This window comes from Nymphaea colorata, chromosome 6 (genome assembly GCF_008831285.2).
Source record: "Nymphaea colorata isolate Beijing-Zhang1983 chromosome 6, ASM883128v2, whole genome shotgun sequence".
NCBI lineage: Eukaryota > Viridiplantae > Streptophyta > Magnoliopsida > Nymphaeales > Nymphaeaceae > Nymphaea > Nymphaea colorata.
The window spans coordinates 1139819-1162052 of record NC_045143.1 but is presented as its reverse complement, the minus strand read 5'-3'; the positions used below and the strand labels follow the sequence as shown (position 1 = coordinate 1162052).

General features: G+C 39.8%; 3 protein-coding genes across 6 annotated transcripts; 1 reads left to right on the top strand and 2 right to left on the bottom strand.

Annotated features, from left to right (window-relative positions):
* Positions 1-130: 130 nt before the first annotated feature.
* Positions 131-7783, bottom strand: LOC116256280 (uncharacterized). Of its 2 annotated transcripts, none has more exons than XM_031632601.2 (5): positions 7451-7783; positions 6055-6140; positions 2257-4275; positions 1068-1263; positions 131-982 (listed from the first exon to the last, which is right to left on the bottom strand). In XM_031632601.2, the coding sequence occupies exons 2-5, from the start codon at positions 6115-6117 to the stop codon at positions 291-293; spliced, it is 2970 nt and encodes a 989-aa protein (XP_031488461.1). In that variant the 5' UTR covers positions 6118-6140; positions 7451-7783; the 3' UTR covers positions 131-290. The 2 variants fall into 2 exon arrangements, with proteins under 2 accessions (XP_031488461.1, XP_031488462.1); XM_031632602.2 differs by having other exon boundaries at positions 7500-7783.
* Positions 7784-10883: 3100 nt separating this feature from the next.
* LOC116256533 (protein SLOW GREEN 1, chloroplastic-like) lies at positions 10884-17926 on the bottom strand. Of its 3 annotated transcripts, none has more exons than XM_031632927.2 (2): positions 16166-17926; positions 10884-11066 (listed from the first exon to the last, which is right to left on the bottom strand). In XM_031632927.2, the coding sequence occupies exon 1, from the start codon at positions 17243-17245 to the stop codon at positions 16205-16207; it is 1041 nt and encodes a 346-aa protein (XP_031488787.1). In that variant the 5' UTR covers positions 17246-17926; the 3' UTR covers positions 10884-11066; positions 16166-16204. The 3 variants fall into 3 exon arrangements, with proteins under 3 accessions (XP_031488787.1, XP_031488785.1, XP_031488786.1); XM_031632925.2 differs by having other exon boundaries at positions 10884-11070; positions 16166-17921; XM_031632926.2 differs by lacking the exon at positions 10884-11066 and adding an exon at positions 14365-14898 and having other exon boundaries at positions 16166-17924.
* LOC116255867 (mannose-specific lectin-like) lies at positions 17468-20111 on the top strand. The gene is made up of 2 exons (XM_031631946.1): positions 17468-17768; positions 19627-20111. The coding sequence occupies exons 1-2, from the start codon at positions 17468-17470 to the stop codon at positions 20109-20111; spliced, it is 786 nt and encodes a 261-aa protein (XP_031487806.1).
* The last annotated feature ends 2123 nt before the right edge of the window (positions 20112-22234 follow it).

The window sequence follows — 22234 nt, the reverse complement described above, 5'->3', positions numbered from 1 at the left end:
TGACGTTGACCTTAAAGCGCCTGAGATTTCTCATGATGTTGTCCAGATAAAGCTAAAGCGATCGGACAGGTGTTCCCTCTATGGGTTTTTAGTCATAAAGAAAGGACATTGATATTTAAGAGCCGAGCTGTTGAGGAAAAAGACCCAGCAATCAGAAGGTTAATTTCAAAGATGCAAGTCTAACAAGGCTTGAATAGTGTACAGAAACATGCCCCTCGAAGAGCAAAATACCAGAGTAGTCACAGAAACTAACGCAAAGCAGTAATTCAATTCACAAGACTATTCAGTATTCACCATCTTAAATTTTCTTGACATGATTGTGATGTCACATTATACAAGTCGTTAACCATCTCTACAACTAAGTCGCCAATTAAAGCTTGCTCAATATCTGCACCAAGGAGACCGACATCATCTCTTAGTTCCAGCCATTTAACATCTCTGACCAAATTCTTTGCCAACATAATCTCCATAAGCCCTCTGCTCTCAGTCTCATCATTCTGGATGATCTCCCATAGTTTCTCAGCCAACTGCCGCACTCCCCACCGTTGCATCATCCCATTCCTAGCATGTGGTTGTGTCCATGAATGTGAACCCAGAGTTGGCTGTAAAATTTCCTTGAGCATTGCGTTTGTACGATCAAACAGAAGTCGCCTTCGTGATCTCTGTACCCACATGTCCTTTGTATTCTCCCGCTTGCTGTACTTCTGATTCAGTTGTTCAAACAAGCACGGATTTAATGGGCTATCGGGGGAATGCCATGCACTTAGGCGATTTTGATCACCACAAATGCCAGAACTTGTGAGTACATCACGCAAGAACATGAACTCTACCCTTTGATCTTCCAGACCTGCTTGTTCCATTTGATCAAAGCAATCGAGGCATCCAGCTGCATAATCCTCTTCTGCTGATGATTCAAATTCCACGTCTTCTGCATATTTATGTGATGATTCCATTCTGTGCAGATGCACTTGCTTTCTCAAACCTGCATGGGAAGTAAAAGGCAAAACTCAGACAACGATTTGCAATGTTTAGGAAAGCAGCCACACCCACAAATTACTCAATCTCACCAACAAGATGAGCACTAATTTTCTCAAAGCATTCTGAGCCGGAGCTCTCTTCTTCAAAAGGAGGTTCCAGAATAGAAACAGGACTAAGTTGTTCCTGAGACTCTTTGTGCGGAGAGTCATCTTTCATATCAGGAACCCTAGTTTTGGGCAATTCACGAACTGGTGATGTCAATAGATAGTTTCCTGTTGATAAAACCTACAATTCGAAATATCAATTAAGTCAGAACATTTGAGGAAGACCCATAATTGATTCTACCCAATGGTCATGCATGTACTTAAACATAGCGAGGCAAAGAAGAAACATGAAATGGAGGACCGACAAGGTTAATAAATTTTGAGGCAATGAGGCCCTAAAAGCTCGGGCAACTATGCATTAAAAAGTTGACACACAAGACCCACCATTATATCAGGTCAATACACCAAATTAAGTATGATGAGAAGTCAGCCGGATCATCTGAAACCAAATGTAGCTATGGCAAAGAAGAAACATGAAATGGAGGACCGACAAGGTTAATAAATTTTGAGGCAATGAGGCCCTAAAAGCTCGGGCAACTATGCATTAAAAAGTTGACACACAAGACCCACCATTATATCAGGTCAATACACCAAATTAAGTATGATGAGAAGTCAGCCGGATCATCTGAAACCAAATGTAGCTATGTGGATTGAGATTTGCATGTACATGCCATTCATATGTCCACTAGGTACATGCTTAAACCAGAACTCATTTGAAAAGTTACATCGGTACAACCAACTTTCTTAATTGTAACTGTGAACCAAACCTACTAGATCCATGACGGTGAACAGTTTAAATGATTGCAGGCAAATAGCCCAAGGTGATTGGTACAGTGGGCTTGCAATTTGGGTGCCAAGAAAGCAGTTAGAGCTCAAATGTCACAGGCCAACCCTCCACACAAACTTTAGCTAGCATAGACAAAGGGATGGGTACCAGCTACAGGGTTCTATGCCACCTGGAATGCGACTGATTATCATGTTGCAATTGCAATTTTCTCTTGTTACCAATTATTAGGGGAAAAAAAAAAACTAATCAGACGCAAATAACAGGCATAAAAACAATTTAATGACATGACCTGAGAATCAGGGTCGTACACTAAGATGAAATGGATACAACAAAACAAGCATATAATGCCATGAGATATAAACACCTATGTGTAGTGAAAACCCAAACCTCAGCAGTGTTCTTATCAGAATTCAGCAAATCACGGCTGTAAGAATCCTTCTTCAAGTTCCTTGCTTGAAGTGATGGCACCAATTCTTGAGAATTCTCACCTGGATAATTAGAAAAATTTACTGGGCATTTGTCATACCAAAACATTTCACTTTCGAAACTCCTCTGGCCATCCAAACTACAGCAGTGATGCATGACTGAGAAGTCATTGCTAGAGTTCTGGTGATCATTGTCTGGCTTCACAAGCTGACATGAATGGGATTTGTAATCATCTGAATGTCGATCTCCCATAAAGGTTTTCTCTTTCAGATTAGAGTGTGTTCTTGAGAATGGCCATTGAGGCCCTGGCATGATCATTTCCCTTGAAATCATATCATTTACAATTTTGTTTACAGAACCAAATCCTCGAACTGCCTTTGCAAGTTCACGATCTTCAGTAGAAACTGCACATGACCTAAGCCTTGACATGTCTGCAGCATAGCCTGCCTTCTTAAAATCCCTGATACTTCTAGCTACTTCGCTGTGCCAGTCTATGGTTTCCTCTTCCCTAACTGAATTATTGCAAGATCCATCCTTGCCAATCATGTATCCTAAAGTTAGTGAAGGTTTTTTATTTTCAGTCTTCAGCTCATGCAGGATTAGCATCTCATCCAATGTGCTAAGGCTCCTTCCAAGAACTCCTAATTTCCCACCACCAGTTGACAATCTCCTCCTTTCAGGAAGCTCCTTTTTTGCTTCCTTTCTCTTGGGTGTATCTGTTGGATAAGATGGCCAGGAGATCAATTTGTTGTTTTGATGACATATCATTCCATAAGGGGATGAAGATACTTCCAATTCATGAGCAGAGCCAGCTGTCAGCACATTGCAGGGTTGCTCTTCACTAACGAATGACAGCATTGGTGGCATGTTGAAGGAGCTCCTGGCCACACATCGTCTCAATTTCCTAGTAACTTCTCTAGACACTTCCCTTGAACCTTTTGAGCTTACCCTGACAGACCTCTTATTCATCCTTGAACTGTTTCTTGATAATTTTTGCCAGTTCATCACTTCCTCGAATGTCCCCTGGCTGTTAGTCTGCTGAACTCTTTGCTCTGTGTGATTCATCACACAGCCTTGGGATGGCGAAAGTCCAGGCTGAGGTACTGATCTAGGCTTCAGAACAACTATCCTTGTAGGTGTAAGATGGTTACTGCTTGTAGGTTGACATGACTGACCTGACCTACCTGAAGGATAACCAGATGTCCTTCCAGAGGAAAAGTGGGCAGTATCATGGTTTGACAGAAAGCTACCAGACATGCCCTGCATATCTACTCCGCCTTCAGACATTCTTTTCCAGTAAATGTTGTTCTTACTATAATTCTCTGAAAGTTTGGCTTCCGCCGTCGTCTTTGACGATTTCAAAGCTGCAATATGACTTGATGGGGAATGATATAGAACTGACTGCTTTGTCAACAGTGAGTCAGGTTCTCGGAGACCTCTCAGAAAGAGATCTTTATTACAGTGTTGATGATCCAGTACATCATGGAATTCTTCTGAATTCTGAAGCTTCTCATCAATTGAGAGATGATTTGTATCCATGAATTTCTGCCTGACAAATACCATGTCAATTTCTGATAGCCTTGAGCTTCGAGTACTATCCTGATATCTTGGATAACATAGGTTGTGGAACCTTGGCATCTCCTGAATTTCAAATACATCTTTAAATTCTTCGTTTTCCATGACATACCTCTGAGATGGGTGCCTCTCAGACAATAAGGTATTTCTAGGGTACCGTTGGTAAGCATGAATCAATGACTCAGACTGGTTTTTCTGCCTTCCAAATTCCATTTTCTTATATGAGGTCTCCGCAGTCTTCCTCTTATGTTTTGAGGTATTCTCTGGTCCAGGTAATGCATCAAGTCCCATCAATTTTGCAACAATACTTGGGGAATGATGTCTACATTCCGCTTCTTTGGACGCCTCTTCAGCAATTAGCATTTTCACAGGCTTTGAAGAAGCTTTCCTTGGTTCATTTGCAAGCTGGAAATCATGCATTCAAGAGTCCAAAAGATACCTGGTTAGCAGACAACCATGAAGTATGAAGGAAAAGCAAGTTAATGATGTGCAGAGAAACTTGTTGACAGCAAATAGGTAAGATGCTCTATCAAGTATCTTAGCTAACAAAGGTCTTAAGTTAACAAGCAACATAAATTCATGCAGTTCCACAATGTTCACCTTCACCATGCGGTAATCAATAATATAATTTGAAAGCCAACAGTTTTTTTCACTAAATTTGCAATAATAAAAACATAACGTTTATAAGCTTCAATAACAAAATGAGAAAAGGCAGGCATGAACCAAACGCATAGTTTAACTTGCAAAATCACACTCTAAATCCATTTTCATTTGCAATAGATTTTCCATTTTTTTTCTTTTTTGCCTTATAGAAGAGGTATCAGCTCCTAAATCAAACCATACTTGTGGTGTTCGAAAACCAGAAGTTCTCGTAGAGTCGTTGAAAAATCAATCAAGTGGTAGTTGATACAAAAACAGCTAGTTTGCAATCACTTGTTTTATATTCACGGGTTTCTGTTTCACAGGAATGAAACAGGTAATGGGTGTCTTTGTGCTTGTCCTGTCACAATCTCTTAGTTGTAAAGAGGGTCAAATATTGGAATGATATAATAGATGTCACATAGTGGAACCCCAGATCCAGTTGCTATGCAAGTCCTTGCATAACCGAGAAAGAGGCATAGTACTGGCTTTATATTATTATTATCTATGATACTAAACCAACAGCCAGGATCCAGATAATCTAAGGACATGTTTCCCTATCTGATCCAGGTACAGATAATGCATCCAAATCTGTCACTGAAAGTCAGATCCATCTAGACCACACCAGAATTGTAATCCATTTCAAATTATTTTTGCTCAGAAGGAGATTTCCGAATATGAATCCTGAGGAGAATATCTTTGGGAGTATGATATATTCCAAGCATGTTACTTGACAATGAAAAAGGACACTTTACAAAGTTGATAGTATCTCGTAAATACATGGTGGCATTGTGCAACTTGTATCACCTCACAAGGAATATCTGACAGGACCTTGTATAACGTAATATGGAAAAGTATTTTCATTGTACGTCAACTATGACATAGAATGTGACAGAATGCTCTTTAGTCTTTACTATGTCACATATCTGTGGTCCCCACACTCTTAAATTTCCTTCATGTGCATGATATATAAGTATTCATTTAGCAATCAGGTCCAACACTGAACCGCAGCTGTCACTGTGTTGTTCTAGATTTTACAGCAATGATTAATGAAATCAGGTTAAAACAAATAATCTTGAAGCTGATTTCTCCTAATATTGTCATGCATATTCAGAATTGAACAACTCAGCTTGTCCAGTTTATTTTTAGGTCCTAGTCCAAAAGAAGAACATTAAGGCCCTGTATTTGGAGGTAGGTCATATTAGTTTAGGAAATTAGAAATGTGAAAGGCCTTTATTCTTGGAGTTACCAAATACAAGATACTAAATGTTTTGGTTCTCATGTCTGCCTTTCTGCTATAAGTCAAAGACTAACTACCTCCTGAATTCCTCAAATACATCAATTCAATGTTATTAAACCACCATTGCTCAGGATCCTGATTGAAATCCATCCAAAACTATACAAATACAATAATTACCAATGTGGACTGCAGCTTTTTGGAGAAAAATAACCACAATTTAAAAAGAAAGACACGGCTTTCAGATCATTATCCTTAGTATTTTTTTCATAGACTCCAACTCCTTAAGAAATACCATGGGCGGTTACCAGTTTCTTTGGACGAACCGCATCACCAGAAGTAGGTTTCAGCATCTTCAATGTCCAATCCATATGTTTCTGAGTAAGGTCGTTACCTGGAAATAAAGTATCCAGTCAATGCCATTTTAGCAGCATTTCTCATAAAAAAAAAGAGAACTGGAAAGAAAATGTGCAAGTTATATGTGACATAAACATAATGAAGCCATCAGATTTGTGAAGCTGCTGCAGAAGATCAGTTACGAACCTATTAATGAAGAGACAATGTTGCGTAGCAAAAAGCAACAAAAGAATGGCAATTAGATTCACTTAAAAATTATAATGGCACACTGCAAATCCCTTTACAGAAATAAAGATTTAGGGGTTAAAAGTTTGCCTGCAGTCTGCATATTCAAGAAAATGAACAAAAAAATGGTGGGAAAAGCACCAAAGACAACCATTTCTAACTAAAACATCATTCATCAATTCTTTCAAATAAGACTGGAAGCATAGTAAAGATAAACAAAGAACCACATAAATCGATTTCTCAGAATTTCATAAGCTTGAGTAAGAAACACTTCAAACAATCGTTCTAACATTCTTAGCAACGTTTAGACATATTGGCTACGAAAATTTAGAGAAAGAGCTAACGCAGGGTTCGGTTGAGACATGCAACAAAAGCTCGAAATTCACAAGAGGGAAAAAATATCAACGTACTAAAGGCCGAAGAAAACGATGAAAGGGAACAGTTCATGGGCCAGAATCCGTTAAATGACCTTGACCGCTTGCATGAGTGTCTCTAGGACCACTCTGAACCTCCTTGCTCCCTCGGCCTCGACTGTACATCTTCTTCTTATCATAAAACTCCGTCATTACGAAGCCTTGGACAAAAACGAAGGGTACAGAGGAACAAGTTGCAAGGAAAAACTACTCGGAACACACTGCACAGCTCACTAACCTCCTACCCTCAACGAACATCCCCTCCTTAGTTCTCCAACACACCGATGTCGGAGGCTCCGCTCGGGTGAGCAGAAGTAGAAGCAACATGAATGATTGTATTAAACAGCACAAACTTATATAAAAGAAAAATGAAAAAATGCGACCCAAAGAACACGAAAAGGTGAAACGAGTCTGGCGCTCGCTAAACCATTCGGTGCTCTCCAATGGGAAGCGAAAACAGAACCAAGTGCGGAAAGGACGGGAAGAAGCATTAGCAGCAGCAGAAGAAGCCACCAAAGGAAACGCACAGGAAGCAGAAATTAAATAAACAAATGAAGCCAACGCACAGCATCAACGCCACGCGGAGCAAGCTCCCCGCGACTCAACGGAAGCGGAAGCTGAGCTAAGGAGAACATCGAGGAGGAAGAACAGAACCAAGGAGTAGCTAAAGAAGTACACAAACAACTGCAACAAAGGAAACACAACTCACAAACACCCGGAAAGCCATTGGAAAGACAGCCGTTCGTCTCCTCCCTCACCTCCAGCCGTCACACAGTAGTCACAGAGACTGCTTCAGAGGGTTGGTTCTCTGCTACTTCCCTTCTGGAATCGTTTCCCGTTAGAGGAGTTTAGAGGGAAAGGGGAAGCCATTAAATGCTGCCTCTTGTGAGCACGCTGCGTGTGCGTACGCCCGCGCATGCTTGTGCGTGTGGCTGGGGCCCATTTTAAATATTCAAAAGGAAGGAGGCTTTGTAAACGTTGATCCCGTTTTTAGTTTTTAGTCTCCAACCGGAAGATTTGTAGTCGAATGTTGTTTCTTTCTTTCCGGATGAAGGGTGGAATGAAGGAGGTCGTTTGAATCTTGGGTTTTTTCCTGTAAATGAATAGAGTCCTTTGCGAAACAAAGAAGTTTTGGGAGCATTCCTTGTGCGGAAGACTGTTTACGTTCAGACTGTGCTGCTCGTTACAGAAGGGCCGGATGCTGTAAAAACTGAAACACATTCAGGGTCTGACGACCAACATGTATTGTCATGCGCTGTTTCACATTCAACGTGAGCCATATAGAGGATCAGAATGATACCCCACAGGACCACTGGTCACTATCTGCCCGGCTTAAGTTTTTACCTGCGGTCCTGACCCATTTAACTGCATGTGGTAAAAAAAAAAGAAATGGTTAAAACCTCCTTGAGGCAGCTGAGTTTTTACCTGCGGTGCTGACCCATTTGTGTGGTGTTTCAACAGTGTCAGTTGATTCTTCCCTTCACCGCATCTATGTCCTAGGCTGTGGTAAATGTTGGTGGAGAGTAAGTTAATAAGCTCGAAGGTGGAAAAAAATTTATGAATGACCATTTTTATTAAACCCGTGAACAAGTTGTCCACAGAAAATTTCATCCACTTTTACATGTAATTACTGTTTTTATGGAATCTGAGGTGTGTCTCCCTCGGGTTTCTCTCTTTGGATGTTTTTCATCCGCTAAGATCTCAATGCCATTCAATATCATCTAATACAAATCCGCCATTATGGAGAGAAATATTCCCCCAAGTAAAAGTTCTTCCAGCATTTTCCAACAAATTGGGTCACCTGCTCACGTAGAACTATAGTATCTCAGTTGCATGTATATTACATTTATGCATTTAATCATAGTTTCAAACCAAGAAGGCCAACCTACTATAGTGCTCTTGCTGATGATTGTCAGGTAAACGATTTGCATTAAAAGCTATTGAAGAATTTATCAAAGTAAAGAAGAAGATGATGATGGTGATGATGAGGTTGATGATGATACCCGTTGGCTCTATGTTAGAAGGCCATTTAAGACAACCATCACGGCCTTGAATGTTAAATTTGAACCAACAAATAGCATCAGTTCATCTCCTTGTCAATAAAAGCTTTAAAATCGCAACTCACGTGGATGCTACTCTACTGAACTACAAATGGTGGCATGCCATAAAAGTTGTACTTTATTCAGACCTCTTCAGCCTCTCACTCAAGCCGTGTGTTCCCTCCTGCTGACCTGAATAAGGGCTTTGAATTTTATTCCGACCCAAAATACAGATAGTGCAAGAACGTGGGCAGTTGAGGATTCAATTCTTTAATGCTATTTTATCCACTGTTAGTATAGAGGAGTTAAAAAGAAAAAAAAAATCATTTTTAGGCACAAAATTTGCTCACAAGAAATTAATGGCAGAATTAATTGGTATCAGAAAGGACAGGTGACAACTCCAAAAGCGTGTACAGAACATAAACCTGTTTTCTCTCAGGAATTTTCACAACTAGAGAACGAGGCGATTAAACGAAGGTTCATTAACTGACATGTTAGACAAAAAATATAGAGAAACACAAACTTATCCATGAAGTCGTGAACATTAAAAAAAAAAAAAAAAGAAGAAGATTTGGTTTGGTTCATTATCTTTTGGGTAAGAGAGAGGCATCCTATGAGAGAATCGATGATGGTAGTGGTGCTAAACTCCCTAACTTAGATGTGTTTCGAGGTCCGCGGTGGGTTCTGCAAGTTACATTCCCTGCCATTTTCAGTAAGAAAGAAAGAATTAGTTTGTTTATAATTTAAAGAACAATTTCTCGACGATTCAATGGGCGATGGTAGCAGGAGACACTGGGCAGATCGAGGAAGCAGCGTTCTTCAGTTGATTAGAAAAGAAACTTCTCCGGCTTGGGTTACGAGGAGAATGAGTAGATAAAGCACGAGCAGGAAGTTTAACCGAGGTCTCTCGGATCTGAGTAGTGGATATCGCGTGTAGTTAACAGGTACGAATTTTCTGATTCTGGACTCAAAATCCGATCCATTTAGTCTTGTCAGGTAAAGAACATCAGATTAATCAGATTAGGATTTGACATGCAATTTCATGACTTTATCCGATTTTGAGTCCAGATCCAACCTGATTAGATGTAAATATCGGATCTTATGCTGTCAGATCTTCATTTGCTTTCAAAAAGTTCAGGTATGGATCGGATCCTGAATCTGTATTCCATTAGATAAAATTTTACTAATCTGGATTCAGTAGATGCTGGATTTGTACTGGAACCAAACTTTTTAATCCCTATGTCTATCTCATTATAATTATCGGGCCTGAATTGGCCGGCTCAAATCAAGCCGGTGGTTGGTTAAATGGCCGATTGAAGGGTGCAACGGTCCAATTTTCTCATTATTTTTTAAATATTAAGATTTTCTTATTTTTAATAAAGTTTAGATATTTTCTATTTATTTTTCCCAAGAAACAAATTTTCAGTATCTTTTTTTTTTCTGATTTACAAGAAATTCAACTGATGCAGCAGCTTGGCTGAATTGATTCCCAAACTGATTACACAAAATAATACCTGATGTAATTTGTCCTTCTCACTCTGTGCTGATGGTGGGTGGGAGCACTCTATTAGCTGACATACACGCTAAGTTCAATTCAAGTGCCCGTTACGCCTCTGTGCTGATGGTGGGTGGAAGCACTCTATTAGCTGACATACGCACACCAATCAATAAAACAGCCCTGGACCCTGGGAGACTTTCAAGTCTCATGGAGAACTGCCTCTAACAATGATTTACGCTCATCATGCGTGCAACTGTATGAAAGTGGGGAAGGAGAATTCAAGAAGACGTTTCTCTCTCAAAACTAATGATTTATTTCAATAGAAAACATTGTCGAGAAAGGCTCTTCGAGTATTTAGGAGGAAATTGCGGATAGTGAATGGAACCTGCAGAGCTCAAAAAGTTGTAACATGACATAATTTTTCTTCTCCTGCTCTGTGCAGTCAACACCAGGGCTAAGCAGCGTTAGACGGAGAGTCACATAGCATAAAGGTGGTGATTCGGTGATGGACTCGCTGAAGGAGAAGGCCTCGTGGGACAAACATGTTTCCCTTCCTCCTTGGAAAAGTTGGTGAGTATCCATGGCAGAATTTCAATGGACAAAGCTTGTCGACCAAGAAACTTCATTTCTAACGCAGTACATTGTCGTTTCATAATTTTACTTTCTTCCTTATTATCACAAAATTGAGGCTGATCTATAGCCAATCTGCTCCTACACAGGGGAAAACTGTGAAAAGACAGCCGTAGTTGAGGCACCGTTCCGAGTCCTAAAGAAGGGGAGGCAAGAAGCTACCTGGCAACAGAGAAATTTTCAAAAAAAGGTATAACAAGGATGGGAAGTTGGTAGAAAATAACAGCAAAGTTTTGCAAAGCATGAACGAAGATTTTCAATAATGCAACTAGCAGTTTCTGCAAAGTTTCAACGAAGCATAAACCTGATCTAATATTCGAAGTAACAAGTATGAAACAAACAAATAAAGCAGATCAACGATGTTATAGCCACAGAGAATGCTACATTTTGTTTTTCTAATGCATCCTACGAGATACATCATACATGACACACATGCCATAAAGCCTGAGACCATGTAAAAATGCTAGAAGTTACTGTTTATCAGAATGAACCCCTTTTTTTCCTCGCTTATGTTCTGTTCAGTTATAAATATTTTCATGTTTGCACTGCTCCTGATAATGGTGCTTGATCATGCTTTACAAATTCAATGTCTTTCCCTGCCCTCTTTTTTCCGTCACCTTTTGAATTGTTCATAATCTGATTAAAAATCCACTGAACAAGCTAGGAAGGAAATCAAAGTACAGTTACCTCCATGTAAACCTCAACTCATTAAGCTCAACCTCATGCTTGTCCGGGAAGGTGAAGAAGTCAAGTTAGATGACAAAACAGGTTCAGCATCATTAACGGACAATCAGAACAGGACTCAATAATCCCTGTCAAGTTAGCTAAAACTAAGCTTCAGCCAAGGTGATATAACAAACTGGTAGTCTTAGTTGTTAAGGCATCGCCCAAGGCATGGACTAGGTGCGAGTCCACACCCATTGCCTAAGTCCATCAGTTAGGCAATAGGTGTTACACTGGTGCCTAGGCTGGACTAGGCGCCAGCTTACCTAGTGCATGGGAAGGTGAAAAGTCACCTTCCCTTCAAATTAAAGTCCTGTAATTTTATTATACACTGTATACCAATGTTATAAAAGGCGTAGCGTATCGCGTATCGGTCGGGCTGACCTATACGCTGTATCGTAACGTATCGTAAACGTAGCGTAGCGTATCGTAAAATTAATTTTTTAATTTTAAAAAATATTTAAAAATCAGAAAAAATAGAGAAAAATTATTAAAAATCTGAAAAAATAAACAAAAAATCAGAAATCAAGAACAATATATTCAAATATAAAAAAGATCATCATACATAAGAAACATTCATGTGTGTCAACAACGCATTCAAAAATTAGAAATTAGATATTCAAAATAACATAATAAGCATCCATCACAATTTTAAACTTGAAAATTTTATAGAATCTTAAGACTTAGAGTCTTAGGACTTTGAGTTTTAGGACTTATATTACATCACAATTTTATAAGTTCAAAACATATAGTTATCAACTTATCATCTTTCATGATTTAACGATAATATTTTCCAAATCGATGAATCCTTGGTTATTTTTGATGAAAATGTGCAAAATCTCTCCCTCCTACGTCTCTTGGAGTCTTTAAATACAAGAAGAGAGAGAGGGAGGAGTATTTTAACTTTAAAAAATAAAAAATTTTGTGTTTTAACCCGTATCGTACGATACGGGGGTGTATCGCCCGTATCGTACGATACGGCCCCCGTATCGCACGTATCGTGCAATACGTGTACGATACAGACGTGTATCGTCTTTAAACAGCGTATCGTATAGGTTTTCTTGACCTATACGATACGTATCGTATGATACGGATAACATTGCTGTATACCGTATAAACTTATAATATGTACATTTATATGATATAATTTCTGCTCTTTAAGTACAGTTTGCTATACGTTAATTACATATACTATATCAAGTCATCAAGTGGAAGCTCCAGCCCTATGTTAGGTACATATTTTAAAAAACCATGAATTTCTGTATATATCATATGTGCACTAAAACATATATTGTGGAACCTATGCTTCTTACCCATGTTAGAACCTAGGTTTATGGTAAAAAAAACCACCAGTTTCTATTGTTTAGTGCATGTCCAGGCATCAGAGAAAGATCAACATAGTCTGGTGTTAGAACAGCAAAGAAGCAATATGAACTAGGCAGATGGTAGCCCACACATGAAACGTAAAACATTTCCTAAATAACTATGTTGTAGAAATCCTCTTTGATGCATACACTAATCAATTCATGGACATCAAATATTCGATACACAAGTAACAAAATAAAAGTTTGTCAAATATTGAGAAATTTCTTCATACTCATTTACACACTAAATGCAATTCTTGATTATGGGTTTAATCTTTAACTAGATATGACTTAACTTCAAAAGAGCTCTCAATGAACTGAAGAGTTAGTAACAGAATAAAAGTTTGTCAAATATTGGATGTTTTTTTAGGCTAGGCGCACCTAGATGCCTTGACAACTAAGATGGTAGTTCACACAAGGACACAACAAGAGCCTGAGATAGGTAGTAGAAATATGTGCATTCAGTTAAGAGGTGGGAGGGTCAAATCCTGCCCCATCTACTGTATACGGAGGCAGCTGTGGTTCAAGATCAGCATGGGTTGATCTGGGTGAGTTTGAGCAAGGTTATTCAAGTTCAGCTCAATCTCAAGCTTTTGAGCATTTCAGATGACTTTGTATAATTCAACCTTATCCATGGCTTGATTGGGTTCACACTTCTGTTAGTCAAACCTTAAGCGCTCCAGGACCTCACTTCAAAGTTATTATTCAGCTTCCTGTTGTTGTCAAAATTTCATCAAGTAAAGTACAGTTGAGTTTGAAATTTGTCAACAATAAATTCTCGCTACCTTTCTAAGGCACTCTATAAGTAGATGACCAAAGCACCAGTCTGACAGGAAGGTTTCCACTTACCACTTGACACAAGACCTAAAAAAGCAAAATTTTCTTACTCCAAACTCATGACGACTTCTCAAAGAGTGAAAAAAGGTCCAAATTCAAATGGACGTCAAGTTGTCAACCTGGTTTTCATTCATTGTACATGTGAATCTTAAACCATAGCCATTCGAGTATGCAGAATCAACATAACTTGAGCTTATTAGATAAAACTTCATACCTAAATGTTTTAATGAATTTTTGTTCTAGAGTGATTTACACTTTCATCTTATACATTTTGAATGCCAACTACTGTTTATGGCTGGAGAGATTTAAGACAAGCATACTGTTCTCTCAAAATAAAAGGAACAAAAACTAAGCTCCTTCCAAGAAAAGGCATTTGATAGCATTAGGCTAATTTTAGATTCATGCTGCTCCGGAATCAGACCTACATTTTATGCCATTGAAATTTGATTCTGTCTATATGCTGACATGGATCTACTGTTATAGAGGTCATATTCAAACTTTGATCAATCGTGTACCTAGAACCAGTCCAAACTTGAAACATACTAATGGCAGTTATATTCATTGTCAAAACTCAAGACCACAATCACTACCGTTATCATTATTTGTTCAACATGAGATGAGAACCATCATAACCATGATCACATTTTCCAAATCAACACCAGCACCATCATCATCATCATCCACAGAGTGTCACTGTCAAGTGTCACCACAACCTTTATCATACATTAACACATCATGACAATTGCCACCATACCATAATTCATCACAATGATGGACAAAATCACCAATTCATCATCATCATCACTATTACCAATCCTACCACCACCTGTCCCATGTGAACAGCATTACCTTCATGACCCCACCATCACCATGACAACATTGTGATTGCCACTACTTTGATCATCATAATAAATCAATCATGCCACTATGACCATCTCCATCCCCATCACCAGAATCAGCAATGCCATCATCGTCAACATTACTATCATCTTGACTTTATCATTATCATCATCATCACTATAAGGCATTTTCTGAAGTTGTAATTTGGTTGGTGTTAGAATTAATCCTGCATAATTAACTGGCATTAGAGGAAAATAGATGCATATATGATGCATAATGGCACGTAATTAGTTTCTTACACGATGTTACTGCATAAAATACAACTGCAGACAAATATAATACTAAATAATTGACTAGGAAAATAAGTGTGGAATCACCACCTGTACAAAATGTTATAACTGAATGATATTATATCAGCCAAGTATATACCCATTCAACAATTGGCCAGTTAACATGTATTAGATTTCAGTATGAATACCATTACAGTTTTATCAAAAGTAAGAACACATTATAATCTTAAGTATATAACTAGATATGATATTAGTTAAGCAGCTATAAGCAGAAACTAAAAACAACAAATACCGCCATTCTGGGAGCTATGCAAACATAGTAATAAAATGGCTATCCAAAGATTTTGTTTTAGACATGAAAGAAAGGACCAAGCTACAGATCTGACCAAGTTAGAAAACAGAAAAATATATACAAAATGCAACCAACTCAAACGAAATAACTAATAAGGGGACTAAAGATAAACTAAGAATTTTATCTTTCACTGCCAACACAAAATGCAGAACAACGTTATAGCATACATTATCCTGCACTTGCTTCTGCATTTATGTGTAGCAGCATCAAGATGCGAACAAAACTACCACCATTCGTCACCTGTAATTGCATTCGGACTAATTATCATTTCAAGCGCTTCTGGAGACCGAACAGAAGGCTAAACTGCATTATGCTCTTCACCATACTAATACCCTAAAAATAAATTCTGGCACTTCGATCTCAAACAATTATAGGGCACGTTCAAATAAATGATTTCAAAATATTAAATAAAGCAAACACCTGAACCAACAAAACAACTGAACTAACGCATAGAACTTCAAAACGACGCTCTAAACCCGATAAAGCAAAAATAAATGCACACGTTCCAGAGCACAACACATCACTAATAAACTAAAACAAGGAGCTTATCATTGCCCCGAAAGGAGTAAGGTGTTGGCAAAGCAGTATAAACATATGACAAAATGCAAAAAAGAAAAAAGAAAGAAAAACGCCAGAGAAGTTATTTTTGCGGATTCTTTGAGGAAATGATCGATCCTTATTCTTCCATTTCTTTTCCCATCCTCTCAATTGGTCACTTCTTTTTTGTTCCCCATCATTAATAAAGTCAATAACCAAGATGAAACAGAGTAATCGCCCAACCATTCCAATTGACTAGAAGCAAATAAAAGAAAAAGTGGAATGAATCATAAAGGCCACATATCCAGACTTACCAAGAGATGAAACGGATGCAATGGAAACTCAATTCCTGGTCATCTCTGCACACTTTGATTTTCTGCCATCTGTGAGAAAACTTTCGTCGCCAGAACGTTGTCATCGAAGAAGCGGGCATAAGGATGGGCTCTGGGGACGAGCCTCCGGTACTTCTCAAATTGCTTCTCTGCGTCGTCCTTCTTCCTCAGCAACGTGTAGATGATGCCCTGACACAGGTAAGGTCTAAAATCCTTCGGATCCTCCTTCACAAGTTCTCGGTAAATCTTCAATGCTTCCTCATATCTGCCCTCCACGACCCTAATTTGGGCCATGAGCAGCCTGAAATCGCGTGCGTCCTCTCTTCTCTGCTCCTTCTGGCACAAGACCATCGCAGACTCGATCCTTTTGGAGATGCCCTCCAGCTCATGAGTCGACTGCGACTGTGACGCAGCCATCACCAAGCCGTGGTATGCCTCAACGGAGAGGGGGTCTGCGGCGAGTATCTCCTCGAAAGCCTGCTTCGCGCCCTCGTTATCTCCCTCGTAGCTTCGAACATGTCCCCGCATTAAGGGCCACTCCTTCTCATCCGGCTCGAGAGTAATAAGCCGGTCGATCACCGATATGGCCTCCGGGATCTTCCCCATCTTGATTTTCACCTCCATGAGAGCCTTGAGTGCGTCGACATCGTCCGGATGGGCGTCAAGATACTCCTCAAGATAACGTTCCTTCTCTTCCTCCGTCTGGGTCTCCGGCGCCTCCACGGTGACCGGGGCGGCGATGGCGGAGGAAAGCTGGTTTCCGAAGAAAGGAGCGGAAAGGCAACCCAGGAAGACCGCGGTGGCAGTAAGGAATACACCGCCCCTGCGGAGGAGGGAATCGAAGGCTCGAAGAGGTCCCGTAAGCCAGCTTTCCCGCAGAGGGAAACCGCCGCCACGGGCGGCCATGACGAGTGGGGCGGTTTGGGGGGCTTTCCGGAAGAGAACAGGTCCGGGAATTTTGAGGAACGGGGAGGGCGCATTCAGGAAGGGGAAGGAGAGTGACGAAGAACGAGAACGAGTGGTAGTCGTGGTAAGGTGGAGGGAGATAGGGAAGGACGCCATTGCACCCCTGCTTCACCTCTTCTCACCTGGTAAGGTTCAGTTAGGGGTTTAACAGGGGCTTTGAAGACTGCCATTGCTCGGTGAGGATAACGGGAGCCAGTCAACGGGTTTGATGGATTTGGATCCGAATAACATGTTTCGTTATCTGAATCCAGATTCAACACAGGAATGCAGGGGAAACCTCCTCTCTGTCCGACTGTAGAGAGAGAGAGAGGGAGAGAGATGGGAAGGCATGAGATATGGCTTCTCTTGTTCTGCTCTCTTCTCTGCAACTTACAACCGAGTTGCCAGCAGGCGTACAACACCATGTTCAGCGGGGATTCCCTTCTTTCCGGCCAATATCTCACCTTCTCCAACAACGTCCTCACGATGCAGAGCGTCTGCAATTTGGTGCTCAAAAGAGGCGGAATTAGCATTTGGTCCTCTGACACAAGCGGCGGAGGGAAGAACTGCACCCTCAAGTTACAGTTGGACGGCAACCTCCTCATTTACAGTCAGAACAACACCGCCGTCTGGAGCACCGGTTCCAACTTCCAAAGCTCCTGGCCCCTACGTCCTCATCCTTCAGAGGGATGGCAATCTCGTGATCTATGGTCCTCTCTTTTGGCAGACCCGCACCCAAAGGACGACTTCTTGATTTGCAGGAGGCCTTTTTAAGGTGCCCACCATTGATGAAGTTGTTTGCAATAAGAGCGAGTTTTTCCCTGGTTGAAGCTCTGTTCGACGTGTTACTTTAGATGCTCCTCTGTTCTGTACAATTACGAAATTTTCTTTGTGTTTCCAATAAGAACACGTTCTGTAAGAACTTGAAAATGCAATTTGCTTTCAATAAATCTCAATTACAGTCAAGAAAATTTAAAACAGCTCAACAATACGAACATTGTTTGATACAAGAGAGAGAGGTGTTAAACCCGGCCAGTCCTTTCACTTCAAATGTTTTTTCCTTCTCAGTAAGAATCCTTGGCTTTATCAGAAGGGTTTAAAACTGAGTGTGGCTTCTTCTTCAACTGTTGGACAAGCAATCCGTAACGAGTATGGCTCGTTCAACCAGCAAAATGAAGCCTCTTACAGTCTTTACTCTATCTGCGCCTCTATATATATATACCAGGTTAGGAAAACTATAGATTAGTGTTGGTAGCTGCAGGTGAGCGACACTTATTCCTCAAAAGTGGATCAAATGAAATATGAATAATGAGGAAGGAAGGAAGGAAAGAAGGAAGGATCGAAGAAGATGAAGGCACATGGTAGCTGCATGGTGTGAGATGATGAGCAACATAGGTGAGATTTGACTGATGAGGTCGACGTCAACTACCAGTGGACCTGTCCTAGAGTCCCGGTGCTATCTTTCAAGGCATGCGTTTTCGTGTTCGTATTGTACCGTCACAACTTCATAACTGAAGAAAGTTATGATTATCGTTGATTTTCAAATGTGTACACATGATATTCACATTGAATTTGAAATTATTGTACATGGAAATTGTGCTTTTGTGGTTGGCAACTTGGCCCATACCTGCTGATTATACGTCATCGTATCAGGCCTTTTCTAGATGGTATATATATATATTATTGGTAGAAATCATATCAACAGACTTTTTAAATATAATATTTAAAGCTTTTGTATCTAATCTTATTCTGAAGTTAAGTTCATGCAAAATGTATGATAAGCTGACCATTTTTTGTTTTAATAGTGGTTTTATAATAAGTAAAAATGAATGTCTCGCGTGCAACGTTTTGATAATGAAAAAATAACATTTTTCATAAAAATAACTTGATTCAAAACATGTTTTGTATTAGTTAAATATGAAATAATTTTTAGAAATATATTGAAATGTGTATATTTTATTTAAAACAGTTTTTTAATAAAAAAATAGTCTGGTGTTTATCAATGTTTTCACCTCTTCTATATATATATATATAATATATTGTCATAAAACTTCCGTCTTGAAGTGGGCCGCGTCCGATCCTCTTTTTTCTTAAATTTTTTTCAGCTTAATCGGAAAAAGCCTTCTTGTTAATAACAAGTTAAAGAAAAAAAAACACAAGTCCTGGAAAAAGTCGGTCAATATTGCAGCTCTTCTGTCAAAGTCCCTTTTTGCTCTTTCCTTGCCATCAAATGACTCAAGTCGCCTCCTTTGTTTTATATGATTAATGGTGAAGACTGAAGTTCTTGGTTCCTTCCTAGTTCACACTAAAAAACGACGGATTCACCTCGACACTCTACAATAACCGATCATTTGATATACATATATATATAATCTGATATGCCTCTACCATTCTGGAAGGCGATTGTTAAAAACACTCAAAGAGAGAGAGAGAGAGATGCAAGGCTGCAGGCGTGAAGGATCACTTCTGTTAGCCATTGTTCTGCTTCTTTGCACCAGCACTTCCTGGCACCGGTGCACGGCGGACAATAAGACGGCCGGTGGGGAGCCCTTTTCTGTTGCAAAGAAGCCTCTCTTTAACCTATTCCAGCGACGTTGTCGCCTCCAATTGTGCAGTTAAGCTATTCCGAAGCGGAGAGCCGACGAACGTGCTGTACAGCTACGAATATCTCCTCCCAGGCCAATCTCTCGCCACCGGTGACGATGCTCTGGTCATGCAGAGTGACTGCAATCTGGTGCTCTACAGGAAAAGGACGGCGATCTGGGCATCCGGCACCAGCGGACGAGGCACCAACTGCATCTTAAGCATGCAGAATGACGGGGATCTGGTTATTTATCAAGACGGTGACCAAGTATGGAATGCCGGTGCCGGCGGGAAGACTCGACGTCATTACGTACTAGCCCTCGGCCGGGACGGAAACTTGGGCATCTATGGTGGTGCCGTCTGGGCTACCGGCACCTTCAGTACGAGTTTATCTGTATGAGCTCATTGATCATGAGGCTCTGTGATCATATCAGACTCTGATGGCAATCAATCCACCGCCATCATGGCGTTCATTGATCCCCACTTGAACCCCAATAAAAGAAATTTAAGGAAAAAAGTAGTCTCAGTGCTTCACCTTCGGTTGGGTGTCGGATGCCGATGAATCATGAAGTGAAGTTGCTCAGTATTGTATGTGGCCGTTGCTCGATCGTAGCAGAAGAACATAGTTTTTTGGCTTGAACATTGTATTTATGCAATTAGTTCTACTGAAAAAATAAAACTTCTTCTGATCCATTATCCCTGTATCCTGATCAACTAATGGCATCCAAAGACCGCTAATTGGGATCAAATTCGAGTCTGATATGTCGGATTCATGAGTCCAAAATTGTATGGATTCATAGTTTGTTACTGTTTGCTATACACAGTACTGCTGCCCTAGTATATATATCTAACTCAAACTCTTAACATTTGATATCCCTCGTTTTAGCAGCAGTACCAGCGCCTTAATATCCAGGCCGTGAGATCTCTCGGCCAGATCATGAATATCCATCATCTTTCACACCATGGCAAAACTTTTGTAGTTAAGATCCCATTATCAACCCGAAATTAGATTCAGTAAGGAGAACGGGGTCCAAACTGTAATCGGACAAAGATTTGACATATGGATCAAGAATCCAAATCTGACAAATACTAGAACCAGTCTCACATAAAAGTTGGTTCTTAATCTTACCCTGTCTCATCTGGACTGAGTTGCAGGATTTGATGTCCAAATCCAAATTCGAGTCCCATGCTGATTAAGAAAGAAGATTGGGTACTGCAAGTGGATCCAACCAGAGTCCAAACGGTTCACCTCGCTTAACTAAGAGCTGCCATGCATGTCCACTGACGTGGCCTGAGGTATCGATTGGAAGTGATAAAGCAGTCATTAGTCCAATTATGATATGGAACTTGTTCCTGTCCATGACCAAAGTTTTCTATCAGAAAATCTCATGAGTATAAATTATATTTTTCCCTTGCTGCTCCGTGTTTGGGCAGGGCTCAAACAAATTCTATAAAATGAAAGACAAATTATTTAAAACGAATAAACCATAACGATATTGAGGCAAGTTACAAGATGTTTTCATTACAACCTAGAGCACATGTATTAAGTTTAGTACATTCACTGATACTATATATGTAACTCCAAACAGGTTTATAAAACAAGGCCACACAATTTTTTAAGCCTTTTTGTTAAACCCCTTGAACGGATCCAATTTGGGGAATTACCAGTACATCCGCCCAATCAGAGATTATCAGTCAGTTCTCTTACAGTCAAATTTAGATTCTGATCTGCAAACTAGAAAACCCATCTCTGGTTTTTGAACTATACATTTTACTCTGAAATAATGAGAAACTAAACACTTACGATAAAGCCAAAACCTTGAAAGCATAAGGATATGGTCTTCAAGGATTTACGTCCAAAATGGTTCCCCCCCAAGTAAACATTAGAAAAAAAAAACAGCTAGTGTAAAGCTGAAACTTGATCGTTAAACAACAAGTTTGTATGTGAAATCCATTCAAACCAATGTACAATTATAACAAAAAAAATTAGCAATGATATTGGGTGCATCTTGTGCTTAGATCAACTCAAAGAACGTATTCAGGAGTGCCTCTTAATGTGCCAGATCTGTTTGTTATGCAAATGATATATATATATATATATATATAAAGCAGTAAACATGGTGGTAGAATGCACTGTTTATTTTCCTTATAATAGATGTGTGTGTATGGAAAATTAAGCTATGTCTACTAAAAATATGTTTACCGAGTGGGTTCATCGGGTAAATGGTCAGCCTGCAGGTTCAGCCTTACTCAGATATCAAACATCTTTATCCGCTCAAGGAACAAAGGCCAACTTGCTTCCCTCTTTGGAAGAAGATTGCAACAGGTGCAAAGGGCTAAAAGACTGTTTTTTATCCATTTACATTTAGTTTTACAAACATCTTTATCTGCTCAACGGATAAATGCCAACTTGTTTCCCTCTTTGGAAGCAGATAGCAACAGGTGGTACGGGCCAAACGACTGCCTTTGATCCATTTACTGGCAGTAATCCGCAGAATTCCCAACCAAGATGGATCTCCTACC

What these genes read in the sequence shown, in the direction of transcription:
- LOC116255867 (XM_031631946.1), top strand. Translation starts at nt 17,468, where the DNA reads ATGGGAAGGCATGAGATATGGCTTCTCTTGTTCTGCTCTCTTCTCTGC. An exon ending in CACCGCCGTCTGGAGCACCG is followed by an intron (nt 17,769 to 19,626) that starts GTTCCAACTTCC and finishes TCTTTGCACCAG; the next exon opens with CACTTCCTGGCACCGGTGCA.
- LOC116256533 (XM_031632927.2), bottom strand. Translation starts at nt 17,245, where the DNA reads ATGGCGTCCTTCCCTATCTCCCTCCACCTTACCACGACTACCACTCGT.
- LOC116256280 (XM_031632601.2), bottom strand. Translation starts at nt 6,117, where the DNA reads ATGGATTGGACATTGAAGATGCTGAAACCTACTTCTGGTGATGCGGTT. An exon ending in CGGTTCGTCCAAAGAAACTG is followed by an intron (nt 4,276 to 6,054) that starts GTAACCGCCCAT and finishes CATGATTTCCAG; the next exon opens with CTTGCAAATGAACCAAGGAA. An exon ending in AATTAGTGCTCATCTTGTTG is followed by an intron (nt 983 to 1,067) that starts GTGAGATTGAGT and finishes CTTCCCATGCAG; the next exon opens with GTTTGAGAAAGCAAGTGCAT.